Raw genomic sequence first — 23471 nt, 5'->3', positions numbered from 1 at the left:
AATATGTGGTTCCAAAACGGCAGTATCACAACTGTAGTTTTCTCCACCTTCAACACTATCAAGAACCCATTCTCCATATAAATAATGTTAAAATAACTATCCTACCTTATTCTGCCAACCTAAAAGACCTGAAACACAAACCAAGTTCAACAAGGAATGTTTTGTACAATTTATTAAAGAGATAAAACTGAGGTGAAATTTGACTAGGTTGTACTGTTATTGGCACAGAGGCAGGCTATGCTGAGGAAAAATAGAAACAATTAAACAGTAAAAACAATAGCAAAAGGACACATTTTTTTGGGACTATAAATTTGTTTTAAAAAAGACAATTACTCAGCGACAAACCAATAAATTAAATTTGAGCATATTTACAAGCCCAAAAGCTTTTCACTTCATCTTGGGTGCTCATGCAGTGAATTCAAGCTTTCACCTGAGTGTGTAGTAAGTGCTGGTCCTCTGTACATTCAAACCCAAAGCATTTTCCAGTGAGTATAAATGACAAACAGATAAGTTTAATTTAACCAAAAGATTATTTCTACACAACCTGCTGTGGATGAGTTCTCTCATCTGTGTGCTTAAGCATGTTTTTTTTAAACACTGGTGTGTAGGGGTGTACCGCCATGTGAGGGAGAGTATGCGTGCTCTGAAGAAGAGGAGATAGAGCGCGATGAAGATACTTCTTTCTGTAACTCCTCTACCTTCCTTTGAAGCTCTGCTCGCAAATACAGCAGCTCCTTCAGGTTCTGGTGAACAGGCATCTATAAAAAAAGTCAACACACATTTCAGATTCCCTCTGAGACATGTCAACAGCTGGGTTTCAATCCACATACTTTTATGCACATTTTGGGATATCGCATAAAAACAGCTGGACAGAAACACCAAGATGTGAATAAAATCTCCAAAATACATTTTTTATTCAATAAGAAGAAACGCGCATAAAATAAATTCACATAAACTATGACGGAAACACATTTACCGAATAAACTCTGATTGAATTTCATAGAAATACAAGATGTGACTGAATAACTTGTTCATAACTGGACTAGCCAGCGGACCAATCATTGAATCTGAAATGTTGCTCTGGTCATCCTGAAATAACTGAAAATATCTGGTGTCCTGAAAATCCAAAGCCTGCAAAGAGTTTTCAGAGCTAATATGTTGAATACAAACTGTGCCGAAAAGCAGGTTTATTGACACTTTTAAAAAATATCTTATAGATCTGCACAGTAAAGTCATACAGATGGAGGAACGCACGCACATAGTGCTCCCAGAACTGTGTGACGCACTGTCACTCCCAGATATGAGACAACGTTTTTTACAGTGTTTCTGCTCTAAACCTTGAGTATTTTATTAATAAAAGAGTCACAGTGGCTACAGTTTCTCCAGAAGTGACTATTTTGTCTTTTGAACACATGGGAAGGAAATGCTGTGTTATTCGCATATTGTTTTTGCAATGTTATGTTTTTTCGCATAAATTAAATTCTAAACTTGCATAGAAACATAGCTATTGTGTAAAAGCACAGTCACAGGTTTAACTAGACACCACATCATCATGTTGATTGTTTACATGCTTGATTGACATGTTAATGTCAAAAACCACATAGAAATGTTGGTTTAGCAACAATATAGATGCTGTTGCTATTAACTCAACTTATCTTTGCTAATGTGTTGACAACATGTCACACCTGTGGTCTCATACGGGGGTTCCAGCGTACGTAGTATCCAACCCACAGCTCTAAATGCCTGATACTGGCCAGGGGGTACAGCACATGGTTTTCATAGTCCACATAGAACGGGTTGCTGAAGTCCTCAGGCAGGCTATTGACGTAGGACCACAAAGATACTGTCTTACTGTTCACTTTCTAAAGGAAGGAAAGAAAGAAAGAAATGAGAATTTAATTATAACACTACAGTAAGGTTCCATTTTTTAACATTAGTTAATGCATTAAGTATCATGAGTAAAAAATGAACAACATATTTTTTACAGCATTTATTATTCTTATTAGTTTATAAAAATGAAATTGTTTATTGTTAGTTCTTGTTAGTTCATAGTGCATTAACTAATGTTACAAATACAACTTTTGATTTTAAAAATGAATTAGTAGATGTCAAAATGAACATTCACTAAGATTAATAAATGTTTAATAAGTATTGTTCATTGTTAGTTCATGTTAACTAATGGAACTTTATTGTAAAGTATTTGAATTGAATTAATAAAACTCTCTGGGGTTTTTGTCCCACCTCTCCCCTCAGAATGAAACAATATTGCATGCCTTTTCTACTCTCTCCTGTTCACTGTTGTAAAGGAATGTTCCAAACAGGCAGCTGTAGAGGTGGTCCAGGATGGTGATGAGGAAGAGCTCATTAAATTCAAAGGCAGTAGGGAACTGAGAAGACAATAAAAAGCCACAATGAGACTCAATACTTCACCAGCACAATGTGAATTCATGTAAGAATTAGGTGAACTGCTAAATAATACATGCAACTTATGAGTGAACTGCAGGAAAAACTGAGAACACCAAATTATGTCATAAATATAACACCTGATGAGTATATAGACATTATGACAATAAATGTACTGCTAAGATAACTTCGGATTCGCTGACAGCTCACCTGTCTCATCATTTGCCAAACACAGTCAATAAACTGCACAAATAGAGGGGAGCGCTCAGAGTTTGAATGATTTTCGTCTCCATGACCAACACGCTGTGAAAGAGAAAGACGAGTTACTAAATATATACTCTCTAATATTTCCGCATAATTAAGGACCAAAAATTCTCTGACATGAAGTATTTGCTTAACTCTAAACTGTTTGCCAGTGGATGGACACAGACTTGGGTTGGACAATATAAGCAACAACAAAAAAACATTTTTGGCTGATAACAATATATATCACAATATATTTTTTTAAAGGAAGAAAACCCCTAACTACTGAAAAAACAAATGTACTGTCCTTTTTGTCATGTACACTGAAACAAATGTATAGTAAATACATTTGAAAAAAACGAAACAATTTTATCTTCTCAGCATTGTTTTATCACTATTTTTAATTGAACATAATAAGCATTTGCCTTGATTCTGAAGCAAAACTCTCTATTATGCAATTTTTGGCCTTCCATGGCAGACTGGAAACTAACTGTTTAGCGACCCCATATGATTACTAGATACAAATGCACTGTTAATCCAGATATTATTTAATAATTCCTCAATTCGATTGCTTCTCTCTCAGTGGTTGTAGGCGGCACAATAAGGGGAATCAATTCCACACGCAGAAAATGGGTAAGCGGTTCTATATCTGTTTTGCACTACCGTGACAGAAACAATAATTGACAATTTATACTGGTTGTATTTTACCATCAATATTGGATATTCAAAGTGAATCTTTATTTATTTTTTTTACAGTATTTTAACCAGTACTCCACCCACCTTTAACACAGACACAGTTTTAATGTCCGAGCCGAGCCCTGTAACTGGCTGAACCCTTTTTTTTTTTTATATGCAAACTATACACAAGTTCCCGTACTCTGTCACACAAGGTACGTCCCAAACCGCACACTTCTGCACTATTCTACACCATTTTGTAGTGCAGGTAGTGCAAGTAGTATGTAAACACTGAAAATGCAGCAAAAGAAGTGTACTATGAGTACAAGTATGATGCACTTTTTCAACCGTCAAAACGGGGTGTGGGATGTTGGACACTTCATGCACTCAGTGCTCGTGGCTTGCCATACATAGCGGAAGGGGTGGAGTTACCTGGCTGCACTGTTGGTCTGACAAAATAGTTGTAAATAATGGAGACTGTAGCAGCCAGCAAAACTTCAGTGGATACAGCACCTTACAAATGTGAGTTCAGTGCTTTACCATCACCACACGCTGTGTTGCACTGAGGGTGGCTAATGCGCTAAAGCTAGCAGCAACACATCGCATGTGTTTGAAACGTCATTTCCATCAGCTGTTAAACGGCGAACGCTTGTAATAAAAAAACGTTAAGTATTTCATTTGGAACGATACTACACTTTGAAAATTCATGCACTACATGGCTGAGTGCATAGTATATTTTGTAAGTGCATAGTGTATAGTGTGTCGTTTGGGACACAGAGCAGTCTTTGGTCCTCACCGCAGCAAACTTGTGCCCGAAGCTGATCCATTCCTTCTCCAGCAGCACCTGGAAGCCCCTGAGAGTTCTGTAGTAGGAGTCCAGCATCAGCATGGATAGAGAGGTGAGCTGAGCTGTGCGGTCCCAGCCGTCACTGCAGTGCACCACCACAGAGCACTTACTGGACTCCACCTTATCTGCAATCCGTGCTGCACCCGCTAGCAAAAGCTACAGAGAGAGAGAGACAGGGTTCCTTTAAAAACATGTAATCTTCTTACATTCTGAATTAATTAAATGAATGAGTAGAGCCACAGCCACATCCCTTCAGAACAGCTGCTGGGGTCAAAGGTCACCCTGTAAAGACTAAACTGTTTCACATTCAATTCGAAATGGTTCCTAACACAGAGGCTGTATTGCAAAGATATTGGGACTTCATTACTACTTCAAACTGCATCAACATTTCTCCTTTAATAAATAACAAGGGACAAACAGTCAGCAAAATGTTTGGCACTGCTGTCTACAATGGGTTGTGGATCACCAGTAGAGGAGAGGAGGCATACTGTATGTTGGTATTAGAAACATTAACATGTGAAAAAAAAAAAAAAAAAACTGTACCATTAATAAATAATGAGTATAGACTCATTATAGTATATATGGGAAAGACAAGATCATAATATGCAATTTAATAGAAAAAGTCAGAGTGATAGCAAGGCCAATTGTAACAGTGGTTAGGGACAAACGCAATACTTATACAGATCAAATCATATATCAAATTAATACAATTTCTTTATATGTATTAATATTACTGACTAGTTTTCACTTATATATGGTACTAATTCATTTAATGTGTGTTGAAAGTATGGTGTTGTCATTTGATTAATCTGCTTGGTCATTACATCAGTCTTTCACTAAATCATACATTAATGTAGAAGTTGAGTGTTTGCTTAGAGGTGACTGTTAGGACAGAAATGCCTAAAGATGATTCATAGGACTTAAAATGATGTGTTGTTTACCCTGATGTACTCCAGCCAGTGAGTGGCATCTATGGCTGAATGCCAGTGGAGTTCATCAATGGTGGGGTAAACCACCTCCTTCAGCTTACGCAGAGACTCTCTCATAACATGAATGTTTGGCATCTCCAGGAAATTCAGCTCCATGTTGGGGTAGAAATTCTCATTCTCATAACCTCCATCTTTAGCCTGAAGAGTGAAACAGCAGAAGATTAAAAGTAAAGATTCATGGCTTTTACGTCCTGAATGAATACACTTCTTTCAGAGGATAATTGACAGCTCAAAGATCTACATCAGTGCAGATGGCTACTCAATAATTCAAAACTATTTTTGAAGAAAGCTATGGGAATGCACGTGTGTGTGTGTGTGTGTGTGTGTGTGTGTGTGGGCGGGTTTAAGTGGTTTACGAGGAAATTTTCTTAGGTTACAAACTGGTAATTACAAGGGTATTATGCTATAAATGTGGTTTATGAGGACATTTCTAGTGTCCCCATAATTCAAATCACTTAAAAAACATACTAAACGATGTTTTTTGAAAATGTAAAAATGCAGAAAGTTTTTTGTGAGGGTTAGGTTTAGGGTTAGGTTTAGGGGATAGAATCTGTAGTTTGTACAGTATAAATATCATTATGTCTATGGAGAGTCCTCATAAGGATAGCTGCACCAACACCTGTGTGTGTGTGTGTGTGTGTGTGTGTGTGTGTGTGTGTGTGTGTGTGTGTGTGTGACAGACAGAGAGAGGAAAAAGTGAGGAGATTGCACATTGCAACTAGGGGATTCTGGCAAAAAAAACAAAAAACAACAACAACAATCTTTTGGGATTTTGACAAATTTAAAAGAAAGAAATGTAGAATAAATAAATATATTTAAATCCCTGCACTATTTCTAGGTCACTAATCAAATAAGCAAATTTGTGACATTGACCACATTAATTCCTTAATTCCTGTTAAAGGGATAGTTCACCCAAAAATTAAAATGATCTCATCATTTACTCACCCTTATGCCTTATGACTTTCTTTCTTCTGCAGAACAAAAATGACGATTTTTAGTAGAATATCTCAGCTCTGTAGGTCCTTAGAATGCAAGTGAATGGTGACCACAACTTTGAAGCTCCAAAATGCAGCATAAAAAGTAGGGCTGCCCCCGACCAAAGATTTTCCTAGTCGACTAGTAGGAGTTAATTTAAGCCATTAGTCGACTAGTTGCACCTTTATGATATTAATTTAATTACTTCAATATATATATTTTGGGGGGCATCAGAAAATGGTTTGAGTTCCAGGGCTGAGAAAGAATGTTATAAGTAACTTTGCTCACACTGTTCTACATTACAGATAAATACTAAACCGTAATAATGAGCCTTTAAAATATACATTTTACAAGCCGCAGTGAGACTGGCAAAAGCGGTAATGATCCTGAATGTGTCGGGAAAACCAGCAAGGAGACTGTCTGAACATTTTGTTAATTTATAGAGAGAAACGCACATTAGGGTTGTGCCGACAGACGATGATCTCGGGGATCAACGATGGTCAGAGTGATCGGCAATAGCTGATGCCTTTGACGATGTCAAGATGATATTTGGCTCATTTTCCCATGTATTAAATTATTATTATTAGGCTATTATTATTATCAAATTAATATTACAAATAATTTACCCGTAGAGAGACAGACACACGCTTGAAGAAACACTTTATTATATAATTAAGAACAGATGACAGAAAAGCCGTCTATGCGCATTTATGACACACTGTTTGTTCGGAGGCGTGCGGTCTCGTGGAACACACGCATGTGACAGGTTCTCCCTCTTTGTTTCTGTCTTCTGAATTTTTTTTTTTTTACAATAATAGTATCGTCAACGAGTGCTGTAAATGACCTCAGACATCTCAGCTCAGGAGGTGCTTTGAGTTCAGTTCGCAGAGCAGTTCACTGTTCACCTATACACCTGCGATTAAAACATAAAATAATACAAAAACACGTTCACCTCAAACCATGATTTATATTTCAGTGATTATTATCATCATAATTATTTTTACATTTATAATTGTTTTTATGTCTTCATTTGTGTAAGTAATTTTCCACCTGCATATTTAGACGGATACTTGCCTGACGGTAAATGGAAAGGTGTATATATATATATATATATATATATTATTCTTTTATCACTTCATTATTTTCATTATATTATTTAATTGCTTTTTAATTTCGATTGGAGTGCAATTTGAATTTAGAAATGTATTTGATTTAAGTTTTTCGTTTTTTAAATAAATTAATTTAATTTTCAATGCAAAATCACTAAAGCAAGAATATTCACCGATTCCTCAGCCCCGGGGTTGCTGATGTAATTTGATATTGCGATATATATATATATATATATATATATATATATATATATATATATATAGTGAAGGAGGGAACAAAACGAATTTATTCACACACATGATGTATTTTCCCGGACAACGAAGTACCCGTCCGGCAGAGAATGCACAGATGAAGTAGGTTCTTTGCCAGAGAGATGTTGACAACTGTTGTAAAACCATCTTTCAAAAAGTTGAACAACACACATTTTAATTGCACTTATTTTTTTTTCCAGTTTAATTTGAATTTTTAGTTAAAATAAATAAAAAATAAAGTTCAAAGTTTGAAATCAAGGTGTCTTGCTTTGTGTAGGCTTAACCCTAACCCTGCTTAATGAAAATTACCCTGGTGCTCCTCATTTTTATGTGGAGTTTTTTTCTGCGACCAACCGACCAATCAAAACTTGGTCGACAAAGACTCTTCTCATCGACTAACTTTTGGTCGACTCTCAGGGAGCAGCCTTAATAAAAAGATATAAGATAATCCATAAGACTCCAGTGGTTAAATCCATGTAATTTTTTACTATAAATCTCCACTTTCACTTTCACATTCTTCTACTTTGTTTTTGGCAATTTGCACTCTTGTGCATATCGCCATTTACTGGGCACTAGAATTTATAGTAAAAAAGGACTTAAATATTGATCTGTTTCTCATCCACACCTATCATATCGCTTCTGAAGACATTAATTTAACCACTGGAGTCTTATGGATTACTTTTATGCTGCCTTTGTGTGCTTTTTGGAGCTTCAAAGTTCTGGCCACCATTCACTTGCATTGTATGGACCTACAGAGGTGAGATATTCTTCTAAAAATCTTCATTTGTGTTCTGCAGAAGAAAGAAAGGCATACACATCTGGGATGACATGAGGGTGAGTAAATGATGAGAGAATTGTCATTTTTGCATGAACTGTCCCTTCAAAAAGAGGGACACAACAAATGCTCAGATATTCTGAAATTCATGTACATTTTTCAATTCAACCCAACTGGATACTACAAACAAATATCGTAATGAAACAACCCATTTTGCTATATTCCAACATCTTTGTCGACTGAGGCTGGATATTTTCCCATTATTACCTTGTGATTATCAGCCACAGTATACTGCCGAGCATCAAATATAGTGAGTTTATGGGACTGTGCATTGGCATCCACAATGGTCTGTAGGTAGTGCTCATCTTCCTTACACCGGTGGTCTGTCGGGCCCACCATCGGCTGACTACAGCGCACTATAGTGGCCTGGGTTTCTGGGTGGATCCATGAAAGGACCTGAGAGAGAACAAGAGATGCAGGAGTCCAGGTTAGCATGTATTTTACCATCAATATTGGATATTCAAAGATATTAAAAATATTGTAGTAAGCAATTGTTGACAATAAACCATTATATGAAAATAAATTAATAATTATACTCTCACATTTACACTGAGCTGGATCCAGCTTTGCTGATTCAACCACATATTGAAATATTGCGATTCTTTTTCTCATGAAATTGCACTGGTTTTTGTATCAATATTTTTTGTGTGCATTCACATAATTCTTACAGTTCAATTAATGATGTCGTCCAAAAAAATGCAAACTCAGAAACCGGCATTTCTCAGTGTGTTCAGAGCTGCATCTATGATATACCACACTGGACAAAAGTAAAGCGAACCCCGTGAGAATGATTGAAACAGACTGACTGTGTACATTCACTCTCTCTTGTGTGGATTCTCTCTGGTTCTATCTTGTGCATTTGAGGCAGATTCAGTCGCTATTCAATTATAATATTGCGATGCATAGTAACACACTGAATCGAGAAGCAAATATTGTAACATGAATCATATTGTGAGGTTGTTCATGATGCCAAACTATAGAGCTGAAGGTGGCTGCAATGCGCATATTCAAATATTAGATGGAAAAACATGATTTGTAAGGTAAATTTAACTGTTGGCACAAACACACACATTCTCACCTACCGGTATGCGGTGTTTAGCTCTGAAAGAGGCCATTCGTTTGATCTCGTCATCTTTAATACTTGTTGGGGTAACAAACAAAGCAGGATAGGTGTTACACACTTCATAATTAATGTTACTCTTATTGATGGTCCAGCTCTCATTTGGCAAACCCTGCAGAGACAGAAACAGAAAGAGAGAGAAAAGGAGAAAAGGACATAAAATGAAGCAGTATTATGCTGATTTGATGATGTCAGGCATATAACTCCACTGTATTTCAGCACTGACTCACCATTCTCTTGTACTCAGCCACTGGATCATAAACCTTCCATCCATCCTCTGGAAATTCCTCTTTGTATTGGAAGGCAAAGAGTGGCTGGGAGAGATAAAGAAACAAAATGATTTGCAGGGCCATGAACCAACTGCACCATAGGAATCAGGAATGACTGACAGGTCCAGTGGCCAATCACAATGACTGGAGGATTCAGAGGATTTCTGAATAACAAACAGACTGACATACCAGGTCATTGGACAGGGGGAAGGCATGCTTGGTCAGTGTATCCAAAATCTCCAGCTTACTCTGCTCTTCCTTTTTATGGGCAAACCTGGGACTTCTCATATCCTAATGGGACAGATAAAAAATCATTGGCTTGCAGTTTATGTTACAATTGTAGATTATGTTACAGTCAATGAAATGTCTTCATACTCATATTGAAAATTCTGCTGCTTTTGAAGCTGAAATCAGAGAAAGTTTGCCAGACCTTTTTCCTTAACAATAGAATGTCAGTAAATGCAAATAGATTCATGAAATAGAGTATGATGCGAACAAGGGCTCTCTAAAAGAAATGGTTAAAGAGATAATTCACCCAACAATGAAAATTCTCTCATCATTTACTCACCCTCATGCCATCCCAGATGTGTATGACTTTCTTCTGCAGAACACAAAGAAGATTTTTAGAAGAATATCTCAGCTCTGTTGGTCCATTCAATGCAAGTGAATGGTGACCACAACTTTAAAGGCCCAAAAAGCATGTAAAGGCAGCATAAAAGTAATCCAGTGGTTTAATCAGTATCTTCAGAAGTGATATGAAAGGTGTGGGTGAGAAACAAATAAATAAGTCTTTTTTTACTATCAATCTCCACCTTGTCCAGCCTCAACCAGTAGGTGGCAATATACACGAAGAATGTGAAACGCCAAAAAAATTAAGAAGAATGTGAAAGTGAAAGAGGAGATTTATAGTTAAATAAGACTATCATATCGCTTCTGAAGACATGGGATAAACCATTGGAATCGTATGCATTACTTTTATGCTGCCATGATGTGCTTTTTGATCCTTCAGAGCTCTGGTCACCATTTACTTCCATTAAATGGATCAACAGAGCTGAAATATTCTTCTAAAAATGTTATTTGTGTTCAAGAGAAAAAAAGAAAGTTATGTACATCTGATGGCATGAGGGTGAGTAAATAATGAGAGAATTTTCATATTTTAGGCAAACTATGCCAATACACATCAAAAGAATACAGGACCACATCGCCAGCATACTAGTGGCATCCATGCTATTGATGTAGGCTGATTCTCTTCTTAATATGACACAAAGCATAAATTTCAGTCAGGGTGTGACAACTTTTGGTCTTAACTATATCAAAATCACTAATAAAACCATAAATTATCTTACATATTGAACCTTTTGATAACTTAATCAATTTAGTAATTGAGTTGACTATGATTTATTTCCAGTCAAATATAAAAATGCACTGGAATATAAAGCAGCTAGGAGAGCAATTATCACTATAAACAATCTCTGTAATTAATCTATACAATTATACTGAACTCTTTTGTTGTAGGGGTGGACCAGAATGTGGGAGGGTGGTTTATCTGACCTTACAGACGATTTCCATGCCATTAGTATTCTCTCCATGGCTCTGTACACTGATAGTCTCTAGCCTGCTGATGGCACCAAGGTTCACATCCAACACAAAAGGAGTATCCTGCAGACAGATGCATGAAATACACTGGCGGCTAAAAGTTTAGAATAATGTACAGATTTTGCTTTTATGGAAAGAAATTGATTCTTTTATTCACCAAAGTGGCATTCAACTGATCACAATGTATAGTCAGGACATTAATAACGTGAAAAATACTATTACAATTTGAAAACAATGTTCAGAACTTCTTAAACTACTTCAAAGAGTTCTCATCAAAAACTCCTCCACGTGCAGCAATGACAGCTTTGCAGATCCTTGGCATTCTAGCTGTCAGTTTGTCCAGATACTCAGGTGACATTTCACCCCACGCTTCCTGTAGCACTTGCCATAGATGTGGCTGTCTCGTCGGGCACTGCTCACGCACCTTACAGTCTAGCTGATCCCACAAAAGCTCAATGGGGTTAAGATCCATAACACTCTTTTCCAATTATCTGTTGTCCAATGTCTGTGTTTCTTTGCCCACTCTAACCTTTTCTTTTTGTTTTTCTGTTTCAAAAGTCACTTTTTCTTTGCAATTCTTCCCATAAGGCCTGCACCCCTGAGTCTTCTCTTTACTGTTGTACATGAAACTCGTGTTGAACAGGTAGAATTCAATGAAGCTGTCAGCTGAGGACATGTGAGGTGTCTATTTCTCAGACCAGAGTCTCTGATGTACTTATCCTCTTGTTTAGTTGTACATCTGGCCTTCCACATCTCTTTCTGTCCTTGTTAGAGCCAGTTGTCCTTTGTCTTTGAAGACTGTAGTGTACACCTTTGGATGAAGTTTTTTTTAGCAATTTCAAGCATTGTATAGACTTCACTCCTCAAAACAATGATTGACTGATGAGTTTCTAGAGAAAGCTGTTTCTTTTTTCCATTTTTGACCTAATATTGACCTTATGACATGCCAGTCTATTGCAAAAACAAACACAAAGACAATGTTAAGCTTCATTTAATGAACCAAATAGCTTTCAACTGTGTTTGATATAATGGAAAGTGATTTTCTGGTACCAAATTAGTAATTTAGCATGATTACTCAAGGATAAGGTGTTGGAGTTTATCCAACACCTTATGGCTGCTGGAAATGGGGCCTGTCTAGATTTGATCAAAAATGACTTTTTTCAAATAGTGATGGTGCTGTTTTTTACATCAGTAATGTCCTGACTATACTTTGTAATCAGTTGAATGCCACTTTGGTGAATTAAAGTACCAATTTCCTTCTGAAACAGCAAAATCTGTACATTATTCCAAACTTTTGGCTGCAAGTGTAAGACTATCAATCATCAACTTCAACTACAAACAGAAATTACTGGTTAAGTAAAACAAAATCTGTCAATGTATGTATATACAGTGGCCCCAAAATGTATTGGGATGCCTATGCCCCACTAAAAATGTATGGATTTCATTGGATTAAATAACAAAATATCAAACCAAGTGACATCTGCAAACAAATAATGCTATTCTCAGAGCTAACTTCACTTTTCTGAGCCATTTTTGCAATTACTTTTAATCAACTGGTCCCAAGGTCATTTAGTGGATGTATGTAGTCAGCTTCTCTCAAGTTCACACAGGTGTCCTAGAAGAGTAACCACAGGTGTAGTTTACCACATTAACTATGGACATGTTCTACTAACATTTGACAATCAGAATGTGGCCTAATTCTTTTTAACCATATATTTGTTGTCCCATTTAACCTCCTGAGACCAGAGAGCAACTGCTGTGTGAATTTTCCATTTCCCTTTTTGATTTGTAACTAGTAGCACCTAATAAACATGCAAAAAAAAAAAAAAACAAAAAAAAACAACAAAAAAAACATTGTGTCTACGGGTCTACGTTGTGAAATTTTAAATAATACTGAGCAGTAGAAAGTCTGAATAAGTAATACCAATAAGTAATCAAATTGTTTATTGTGTTGGTTCATGTTTTTAAAATGTTACATACTTTTCAGCTGCTTTGGATAAAGCTGATGTGTATTGAAAGGCACAAATAAAAAAAAACTATAAATAAAAATGATTTCATTTATAAATAAAAACTTGATTTGACTTTTATGTTACAGTGGCAACACAGTCTCGATGTTCTCTATTTGCACTGTAAAACAAACACGTGATAGCCAGTGCTGAAGCATTTTACCAATCAGAAGTAATGGCCAGAATTGTCCAATCACTGCCAACCAATTAAACATTATAAACTCTGCATCTATGTACTAATTGCCATTGTTCCAAGTCTGTCAAACATGTTGAGTGGTGCAAGCATCATCTGCAGCCTGAAACTGATTCACATCTTGTGAATAATAATAAGCCCTATTCCTCATTAAACCTCATCTAATTAAATAAATTGATACACAATACCTTTATCTGATGATTACTGTATATAGACTATAAAAAGCCTAATTTGATAAATAGCCTACTTAGCTATAGAGCACTGTAACAGAGCCAAGTCTCTGTCATTTCAAAATCAGAGTTCCCGGTGTGTTTCAGGCTTGTTTATAGTTAAAATTACCATGTTATGCACAAAATCTTATTTTTTTCTAGTTTTTATTGGAATTTTGGTTGAACAGTTTTTTTCATTTTGGGATTTTTTTCATTTTGGAATCTTGTAGCATCCATGTCAGAACATTCTATAAGTCGATTTTAAAAACTATCAGCCGCTTAATCGGTTATTTGCCTTTTCCACCACATAATTCACTAACGGCCGACTGCTACTTGTAATATCTTAAACACCACTTGGTTTGTTATTGTGTTATCTAATGCATTGGCATTAATACATATTAATTCTTAAGTCTTAAAGTCCATCTAGAAAGAGTCTAGAAAGAACTTGGAATAAAAAACAAGTTTCTGCTCCACTCTTGAGACACACCCTTTCTAGACTGATGAAGTAGAGTTTGTAGTCTGTGACTGTTAGAGTGCCGGTCACAGCTCCAGTGAAAGGACAGATATACATCACGTCTTTAACTGTGAAGATAGAGAAAACACAAACGTCACCCAACACCACCTCACCGCAGAATCAGGAAGCGTACAGCAGCACAGATGAGAGTCTGGAATGAACATACACACCAGTGGTTTTGATTGTCTCTCCTGGGAACAGTGGCACTTCATCCATGGGCGCTTGCCTTCGTACACCTCCAAATACTTGCTAAAGAAGAACAAGACAACAAAACCTTTCAGAACTCACATTCCAGCCATTTTTGAAGAGGCAAATATTTTGCTTGAATGAGTATAACTGTGAAGCTGAAATCATGACGACTACTGTAATAAAAACCTTGTTTACAGCAAGATATTGAGGATTAACAAAGGGCTGGATAGCAGCAAAATGATTGTGAGAGTAAGTGGAAACAGAGAAGCAGAAGAGGAATCTGATGTTAGCAGCAATAAGGTGAAAAGAGAAGAGGGAAATGTTAAAGTCAGAGAAACTTGCCGGAGTACGAGACGGCAGCTCAGAGTCACTGTCACACTGATAGCCATGCTCTTCACCAGAGTCCTGAAACTGAGTGCCGGCAACAGGAGAAACACAGAGACAAAAAGAGAGAGGCAAGAGGGGACAGAAAGTGAGGCAGAAAAGAAAGAAAAGGTTAGAAGTTTCTGCTGTTTATAAAGAGTTAAAGAAAAAAGATTGTAACAAAAGAGAGAAAGAGAGAATGCAACAAAGACAGTAGTTGCAACTTTAGGGTTGATAGGTCACATCCTCACACAGAGACAGGAAGTATGATTTGTGGAGGCAGAGAGTACACACAACCTACACACAACATACAGTCGCTCAGCCAACACTATACAACTATATCTGAGCTAATGGCTACCTATTAGTTCATAAAAGTGTTTTAAGTTTCTGGTTTCTATACAGATCTAGCTCTCTTAATCTCAGACTCAGCCTTACCCTCAAGTTAGGCCTTCTGGATACCTGGGATCACCGATAGACATCAGATAAAAAGAAGTTACAAACACACAAACTTAACACATATTATAGTTATATAACACTTTAAACAACTAAATGAAGAATAAACAAAGGGTTTATGAACAGAGTACAAACATGTACACACACACAAACATACAAATATTCCTGGCAAAGGTATGATTTAAACAAATGATTTAAATGAAATTTATTTAAATATGCCTAACTTTGCTAAGTATATAACTAGTTCAAATTAATAGTAGATAGTAGAATAATTTACCAAACTGTATTGTTTAAATCTTAGTTATTTTGTTTACTATGTTTTTGAAGTTCATACTCTTTGTTAATACTGATTAAATACTTCATAATAATTTTGAATTTATCATTTGTACACTATTAGCAACTCTTGAATTCGATTTGATGGAATTTGGCATACAACTGGAATGCATACATTTTTGGAGTGCCCAACAAGACTGTACAAAAAGTCTTTAGACTCACAGTATGCAAAATACCTAAAGTATCTATTGTCTCTTGGAAAATCAAACCAAAGCATTGCTAACTCAGAATTGTGGTTCCAAAGGTATAAAGTGTGAATTACTAACCCAGGTTGAAGTATGAACAGTGTGAAACATGAAATAAGATAATCCAGGGTTACATTTTTTTTTAAAGGGATAGTTCACTTAAAAATAAAAATTCTCTCATCATTTACTCACCTTCATGCCATCCCAGTTGTCTGCTGAACACAAAGATTTTTAGAAGAATATCTCAGCTATGTAGGTCCATACAATGCAAGTGAATGGTGACCAAAACTTTGAAGCTACAAAAGCACATAAACGCAGCATAACAGTAATCCATATGACATAAGTGGTTAAATCCATATCTTCTGAAGCAACATGATAGGTGTGAGTGAGAAACACATCAATATATGATCTTTATTTACTATAAATTATCCTCCCTGCCCAGTAGGTGGCAAAATGCATGAAGAATACGAATAGCCAAAAACAAAAGAAGAAAAATGTGAAAGTGAAAGTGGAGATTGATAGTAAAAAAGGACTTAACCATTGATCTGTTTCTCACACCTATTATATCGCTTCTGAAGATATGGATTTAACCACTGGAGTCTTATGGATTACTTTTATGCTTCCTTTATGTGCTTTTTGGACCTTCAGTTCTGGTCACCATTCACTTGCTTTAAATGGAACTATAGAGCTGAATATTCTTCTAAAAATCTTTGTTTGGGTTCTGCAGAAGAAAGGAAGTCACAAACATCTTGGATGGCATGATGGTGAGTAAATGATTAGAGAATTTTCATTTTTGTGTGAACTGTCCCTTTAAGTGTTAAAAATTCCAATACTAAACGCCAAAGCCAACATTAAAGCAAACAGACATATTTGTTGTGCTATCCAATATACAGCTCAAAGCAGGGCAGCAGAGCTGCGGTCAAACTGACATATAGACAATGCCTGCACACAAATAAACACGCCACTGCTGCCACCCTTACCCTGAAATCTATCTTCTTCCCAACCTGTCAATTAAAAACACAACAGGTATCAAAACAGCCCACTCTGGGACAAAAATGCTTAACAAAACTAGGCCAGATCCATTCTGAACAGCATGTTTCCAACTTGGTTACCAATTTATTTGCATATAAGAATGCAGTGTATAAACAAATGAATAATCACTTGACTAAAAAGACGATTAATGATGAAGATTGACAAATGAAGTCCACATAATATACTAGATCATGTGTTCTACATGGAGGGATTGGTACTTTTCATTTTTCCAGACAAAAGAAATAGGATTATTGGTGAAATATGCACTTCTTCATACTCTTACCTTGCACTCACGGGTCACGGCTTCTGGAGGGAGAGTGCCAGAGATCTGGCTGGAGATAGTGGCTGCTATAAGCTGTTTACACCACTCCACATGAGATCCAGTGGGGCTGAGAAAGGGAAAAAAACATAAATAACAGTAATAACACATTAATAACAGTCAAGCAAATGCTTCAGCCAACACATCTTCTTTTAGGTAAGAAAATGTCAAACTACTTTGATTTGTATACACAGCGCATAGTTTAGGCTCCATATAGTGGCTAAATGCAAATAAAAGCCTTGTTAAATTATTTTAGATTACTGTGCATTGCTGCTGACATCCTGTGGTCTGTCGGCTAAAGATGACAGATGGCGAAATGCAAAATGTGTCACAAACAGTCTGATCTGTCATTGCTGAACAATGCAACATATTTTCTAATACTTCCATCCTGGAAGATGTTAAATAAACCCTTTTAATTATTTCATGTTCTGGTTTATGTGCCTATAGTACTGTCCTAAATCTGGGTACAATTTATGAATGAGTGCACATCGCATATTTAACAAAATAGTTTGGTTATCCGAGCAAAAATAAGCAGTGATGTATGGCACATATAATAACAATGCTCGTGTTACACATCTCATTTCCCCACCACAACAGGCGAACATGATCGCTTTCTTGATAAAAAAAATAAAATAAAAAAACGCACTAAACTCTAAAATTGCACACAAAATGAAGACATCTACCTGTCTATTGAATCCACACTGTCTTGTCGAGACGCAGAGTTTCCTCCTCCGATGGTTCGTGGTTTTCTGGGCAGCACAGGAGGCAACGCCGGACTGTCCGAGCCAGACGACTGCTGTTTCTCCATTTCCAACTCTCCCAAGTTCAATTTTGTATGCAGTGAATGTATTAATTTCCTATCATCCGAGAGCTGGATGTCTGTTTTTAGGAAGTCATCTCTATCTATGTGTATGTGTGCAGTATCTGTGGTCGTCGATCTCTTTCTGCTTCCTGTAGCGCTTCTGCTGCTGACAAATAGCATTTCTTCTTATTTATGTCAAGGAAGCGGCCATGACTAAACCCCCTCCCACCACAACCAACATATATACACTAATGGAGCACTGTAATAGGAACATATGGTCCTAATAAAGTGCCCAACGTGGTTTTCTGCTGTTGTAGCCCATCCGCCTCAAGGTTTGACATGTTGTGCATTCAGAGATGATATTCTTCTCACCACAATTGTCCAGAGCGGATATCTGAGTTATTGTAGACTTTGTCAGTTCGAACCAGTCTGGCCGTTCTCTGTTGACCTCTCTCATCAACAAGGCATTTCTGACCACAGAACTGCCTCCCACTGGATGCTTTTTTGTTTTTGGCACCATTCGGAGTAAATTCTAGAGACTGTGTGTAAAAATCCCAGGAGATCAGCAGTTACAGAAATACTCAAACCAGCCCGTCTGGCACCAACAATCATCCATGCGAATATCTAATCAGCCAATCGTGTGGCAGCAGTGCAGTGCAAAAATCTGTAAAATCATACAGATACGGGTCAGGAGCTTCAGTTAATGTTCACATCAACCATCAGAATGGGGGGAAAAATCTGATCTCAATGATTTGGACCGTGGCATGATTGTTGGTTCCAGACGGGCTGGTTTGAGTATTTCTGTAACTGCTGATCTCCTGGGATTTTCACACACAACAGTCTCTAGAATTTACTCAGAATGGACCAAAAATAAAAAACATCCAGTGAGGGGCAGTTCTGTGGACGGAAATGCCTTGTTGATGAGAGAGGTCAACAGAGAATGGCCAGACTGTTTTGAACTGACAAAGTCTACGGTAACTCAGATAACTGCTCTGTACATTTGTGGTGAGAAGAATATCAACTCAGAATGCTATTCTGAGATGCGGGTTGGCGCTGTTGTGGCGGCACGAGGGGGACCTACACAGTATATATACACTACTGGTCAAAAGTTTTGAAACACTTGACTGAAATGTTTCTCATGATCTTAAAAATCTTTTGGTTTGAAGGCGTATACTTAAATATTTGAAATGAGTTTTGTAGACAAAAATATAATCGTTCCACCATACTAATTAATTTATTTTATTTGATGACTTGGACCAAATAATAAAGAAAAGCAGCCAATAAGTGCCCAACATAGATGGGAACTCCTTCAATACTGTTTAAAATGCATCCCAGGGTGATACCTCAAGAAGTTGGTTGAGAAAATGTCAAGAGTACATGTCTGCAAATTCTAGGCAAAGGGTGAGTACTTTGAAGATGCTAAAATATAACACAGTTTTGATTTATTTTGGATTTTTATAGTCACATAATTTCCATAGTTCCATTTATGTTATTCCATAGTTTTGATGACTTTACTATTATTCTAAAATGTGAAAAAAAAATAAAAAAAATAAATGTTTTTTATAAAATAAAATAATTATAAAGAATAAGTAACTTGGCCGGTTTTGACCGGTAGTGTGTGTGTGTATATATATATATATATATATATATATATATATATATATATATATATACACACACACACACACTCTGGCGGCTAGAAGTTTGGAATAATGTACAGATTTTGCTCTTATGGAAAGAAATTGGCACTTTTATTCACCAAAGTGGCATTCAACTGATCACAATGTTTAGTCAGGACATTCAAAATGTGAAAAATTACTATTACAATTTGAAAAAAAAAAATAAAATAAAAATAATTCAGAACTTCTTAAATTACTGCAAAGAGTTCTCATCAAAAAATCCTCTACGTGGATCCCAGCACTGCTGGGACAGGCACACCTCTAAGATTTATTAGTTGGAATGTCAGAGGTATGGGTAATCCTGTCAAGAGATCTAAGGTTTTTACACATTTGAAACGTATGGACTCTGATATAGTGTTTTTACAGGAGACTGACCTTCGTATTAAAGATCACCATAGGTTACACTGCCCTTGGGTGAGGCAAGTCCTCCACTCGAATTTTAATTCAAAGGCAAGAGGGGTCGCTATTTTAATTAACAAACAAATCCTCCACGTGCAGCAATGACAGCTTTGCAGATCCTTGGCATTCTAGCTGTCAGTTTGTCCAGATATTCAGGTGACATTTCACCCCACGCTTCCTGTAGCACTTGCCATAGATGTGGCTGTCTTGTCGGGGACTTCTCACACACCTTACAGTCTAGCTGATCCCACAAAAGCTCAATGGGGTTAAGATCCATAACACTCTTTTCCAATTATCTGTTGTCCAATGTCTGTTTCTTTGCCCACTCTAACTTTTTGTTTTTCTATTTCAAAAGTGGCTTTTTCTTTGCAATTCTTCCCATAAGGCCTGCACCTGAGTCTTCTCTTTATTGTTGTACATGAAACTGGTGTTGAGCGGGTAGAATTCAATGAAGCTGTCAGCTGAGGACATGTGAGGTGTCTATTTCTCAAACTAGAGTCTCTGATGTACTTATCGTCTTGTTTAGTTGTACATCTGGCCTTCCACATCTCTTTCTGTCCTTGTTAGAGCCAGTTGTCCTTTGTCTTTGAAGACTGTAGTGTACACCTTTGGATGAAGTTTTTTTTTAGCAATTTCAAGCATTGTATAGACTTCACTCCTCAAAACAATGATTGACTGATGAGTTTCTAGAGAAAGCTGTTTCTTTTTTCCATTTTTGACCTAATATTGACCTTATGACATGCCAGTCTATTGCATACTGTGGCAACTCAAAAACAAACACAAAGACAATGTTAAGCTTCATTTAATGAACCAAACAGCTTTCAGCTGTGTTTGATATAATGGCAAGTGATGTTCTAGTACCAAATTAGCAATTTAGCATGATTACTCAAGGATAAGATGTTGGAGTGATGGCCGCTGGAAATGGGGCCCATCTAGATTTGATCAAAAATGACTTTTTCAAATAGTGATGGTGCTGTTTTTTACATCAGTAATGTCCTGACTATACTTTGTGATCAGTTGAATGCCACTTTGGTGAATTAAAGTACCAATTTCCTTCTGAAACAGCAAAATCTGTACATTATTCCAAACATTTAGCCGCCAGTGTATATATACAGCTCTGGAAAAAATTACGAGAACACTGCAAAATTATCAGTTGCTTTGGATTTACTATTTATAAGTATGTGTTTGAGTAAAATGAACAGCTTTGTTTTATTCTATAAAGTACTGACAACATTTCTCCCAAATTCCAAATAAATAAAAATATTGTCATTTAAAACATTTATTTGCAGAAAATGACAACTGGTCAAAATAAAAAATATGCAGTGTTTTCAGACCTCAAATAATGCAATGAAAACAAGTTCATATTCATTTTTAAATAATACAATACTAATATTTTAACTTAGAGAGAGTTCAGAAATCAATATTTGGTGGAATAACCCTGATTTTCAATCACAGCTTTCATGTGTCTTGGCATGCTCTCTACCAGTCTTTCACATTGCTGTTGGGTGACTTTATGCCACTCCTGCCACAAAAAACCAAGCAGCTCTGATATGTTTGATGGCTTGTGGACATCCATCTTCCTCTTGATCACATTCCAGAGGTTTTCAATGGGGTTCAGGTCTGGAGATTGGGGTGGCCATGACAGGGTCTTGATCCAGTGGTCCTCCATCCACACCTTGATTGACCTGGAGCATAGTCCTGCTAGAAAAAACAATCCTCAGAGTTGGGGAACACTGTCAGAGCAGAAGGAAGCAAGTTTTTTTTCCAGAATAACCTTGTACGTTGCTTGATTCATGCATCCTTCACAAAGATGAATCTGCCCGATTCCAGCCTTGCCGAAGCATCCCCGGATCATCACCGATCCTCCAACAAATTTCACAGTGGGTGCAAGACTCTGTGGCTTGAAATCCTCTCCAGGTCTCCATCTTACAATTAGACAACCAGGTGGAGGATCAGTGATGGAAGACTACCGGATCAAGACCCCACCGGCCAGCCCAGCCCAGGCCTGAACCCCATTAAAAATGTGAATGGCTACAAAATTGTGCACCAGGAGTGGCATAAAGTCACCCAACAGCAATGTGAAAGACTGGCAGAGAGCATACCAAGATGCAAGAAAGCTGTGATTGAAAATAAGGGTTATTCCACCAAATATTGATCGCACACGCTTTTTCAGTTCTGCCCACAAATTTTCTATCGGACTGAGATCAGGGCTTTGTGATGGCCATCCCAATACCTTGACTTTGTTGTCCTTAAGCCATTTTGCCACAAATTTGGAGGTATGCTTGGGGTCATTGTCCATTTGGAAGACCCATTTGAGACCGAGATTTAACTTCCTGGCAGATGTTGCTTCAATATATCCACATAATTTTCCTTTCTCATGATGCCATCTATTTTGTGAATTTCACCAGTCCCTCCTGCAGCAAAGCACCCCCACAACACGATACTGCCAGGTCCCATGCTTCACGATTGGGATGGAGTTCTTCAGCTTGCAAGCCTCACCCTTTTTCCTTCAAACATAATGGTCATTATGGCCAAACAGTTCAATTTTTGTTTCATCAGACCAGATGACATTTCTCCAAAAAGATCTTTGTCCCCATGTGCACTTGCAAACTGTAGTCTGGCTTTTTTATGGCAGTTTTTGAACAGCGGCTTCTTCCTTGCTGAGCAGCCTTTCAGGTTATGTCGATATAGAACTTGTTTTACTGTGGATATGGATACTTGTCTACCTGTTTCCTCCAGCATCTTCACAAGGTCCTTTGCTGTTGTTCTGGGATTGATTTGCACTTTTCGCACCAAACTGCGTTCATCTCTAGGAGACAGAATACATCTCCTTCCTGAGTGGTATGATGGCTGCGTGGTCCCATGTTGTTTATACTTGCATACTATTGTTTGTACAGAAAAACGTGGTACCTTCAGGCGTTTGGAAATTGCTCCCAACAATGAACCAGACTTGTGGAGGTCCACAACTGTTTTTCTGATTTCTGAGGTATTGGCTGATTTCTTTTTATTTTCTCATGATGTCAAGCAAAGAGGCAGTGAGTTTAAAGGTAGGCCTTAAAATACATCCAGAGGTACACCTCTAATTGGCCTATCCGAAGCGAAATTAGGCTTGACATCATTTTATGGAATTTCCCAAGCTGCTTAAAGGCACAGTTAACTTAGTTTATGTAAACTCCTGACCCACTGAATTTGTGATATAATCAATTAAAAGTGAAACAATCTGTCTGTGAACAATTGTTGGAAAAATTACTCTATAGTTGCTAATATGAAATCTGTGGAGTGGTTAAAAATGAGTTTTAATGACTTAAGTGTATGTAAACTCCTGACTTCAACATTATCTATGTCTCTATCTATATATATCTATCTATCTATCTAGCATGTCCCAAAATACTTTAATTTTAAGTAGACAAATCAATAATTACAACAAGCAAAGTTGTAAGTTCAACTTCAAATTGCTCACACAGAGGATGGTAAAGCTTAGA

General features: G+C 37.0%; 1 protein-coding gene across 3 annotated transcripts; it reads right to left on the bottom strand.

The window, feature by feature from the left end:
- Window positions 1-157: 157 nt before the first annotated feature.
- On the bottom strand, window positions 158-18096 carry LOC127446963 (myotubularin-related protein 1-like). Of its 3 annotated transcripts, XM_051708372.1 has the most exons (17): window positions 17793-18096; window positions 17074-17179; window positions 16739-16762; window positions 15223-15246; window positions 14406-14484; window positions 14209-14303; window positions 11269-11376; window positions 9907-10008; window positions 9679-9762; window positions 9411-9560; window positions 8536-8724; window positions 5110-5295; window positions 4118-4324; window positions 2614-2706; window positions 2274-2387; window positions 1686-1862; window positions 158-758 (listed from the first exon to the last, which is right to left on the bottom strand). In XM_051708372.1, the coding sequence occupies exons 1-17, from the start codon at window positions 18089-18091 to the stop codon at window positions 591-593; spliced, it is 2205 nt and encodes a 734-aa protein (XP_051564332.1). In that variant the 5' UTR covers window positions 18092-18096; the 3' UTR covers window positions 158-590. The 3 variants fall into 3 exon arrangements, with proteins under 3 accessions (XP_051564332.1, XP_051564341.1, XP_051564349.1); XM_051708381.1 differs by lacking the exon at window positions 16739-16762; XM_051708389.1 differs by lacking the exons at window positions 15223-15246; window positions 16739-16762 and adding an exon at window positions 14767-14835 and having other exon boundaries at window positions 17793-18084.
- Window positions 18097-23471: the final 5375 nt, after the last annotated feature.

The sequence above is a fragment of the Myxocyprinus asiaticus genome, chromosome 1, assembly GCF_019703515.2.
Source record: "Myxocyprinus asiaticus isolate MX2 ecotype Aquarium Trade chromosome 1, UBuf_Myxa_2, whole genome shotgun sequence".
In the NCBI taxonomy this organism is placed as follows: domain Eukaryota; kingdom Metazoa; phylum Chordata; class Actinopteri; order Cypriniformes; family Catostomidae; genus Myxocyprinus; species Myxocyprinus asiaticus.
This window is presented reverse-complemented; position numbering and strand designations above follow the sequence as displayed.

Coding starts and splice junctions, on each gene's coding strand:
- LOC127446963 (XM_051708372.1), bottom strand. CDS start 18,091: ATGCTATTTGTCAGCAGCAGAAGCGCTACAGGAAGCAGAAAGAGATCG. Junction 5,296..8,535: donor CTGTGGCTGATAATCACAAG/GTAATAATGGGA, acceptor TTCACTCTTCAG/GCTAAAGATGGAGGTTATGA. Junction 759..1,685: donor ACCCCCGTATGAGACCACAG/GTGTGACATGTT, acceptor CTTTTTTTATAG/ATGCCTGTTCACCAGAACCT.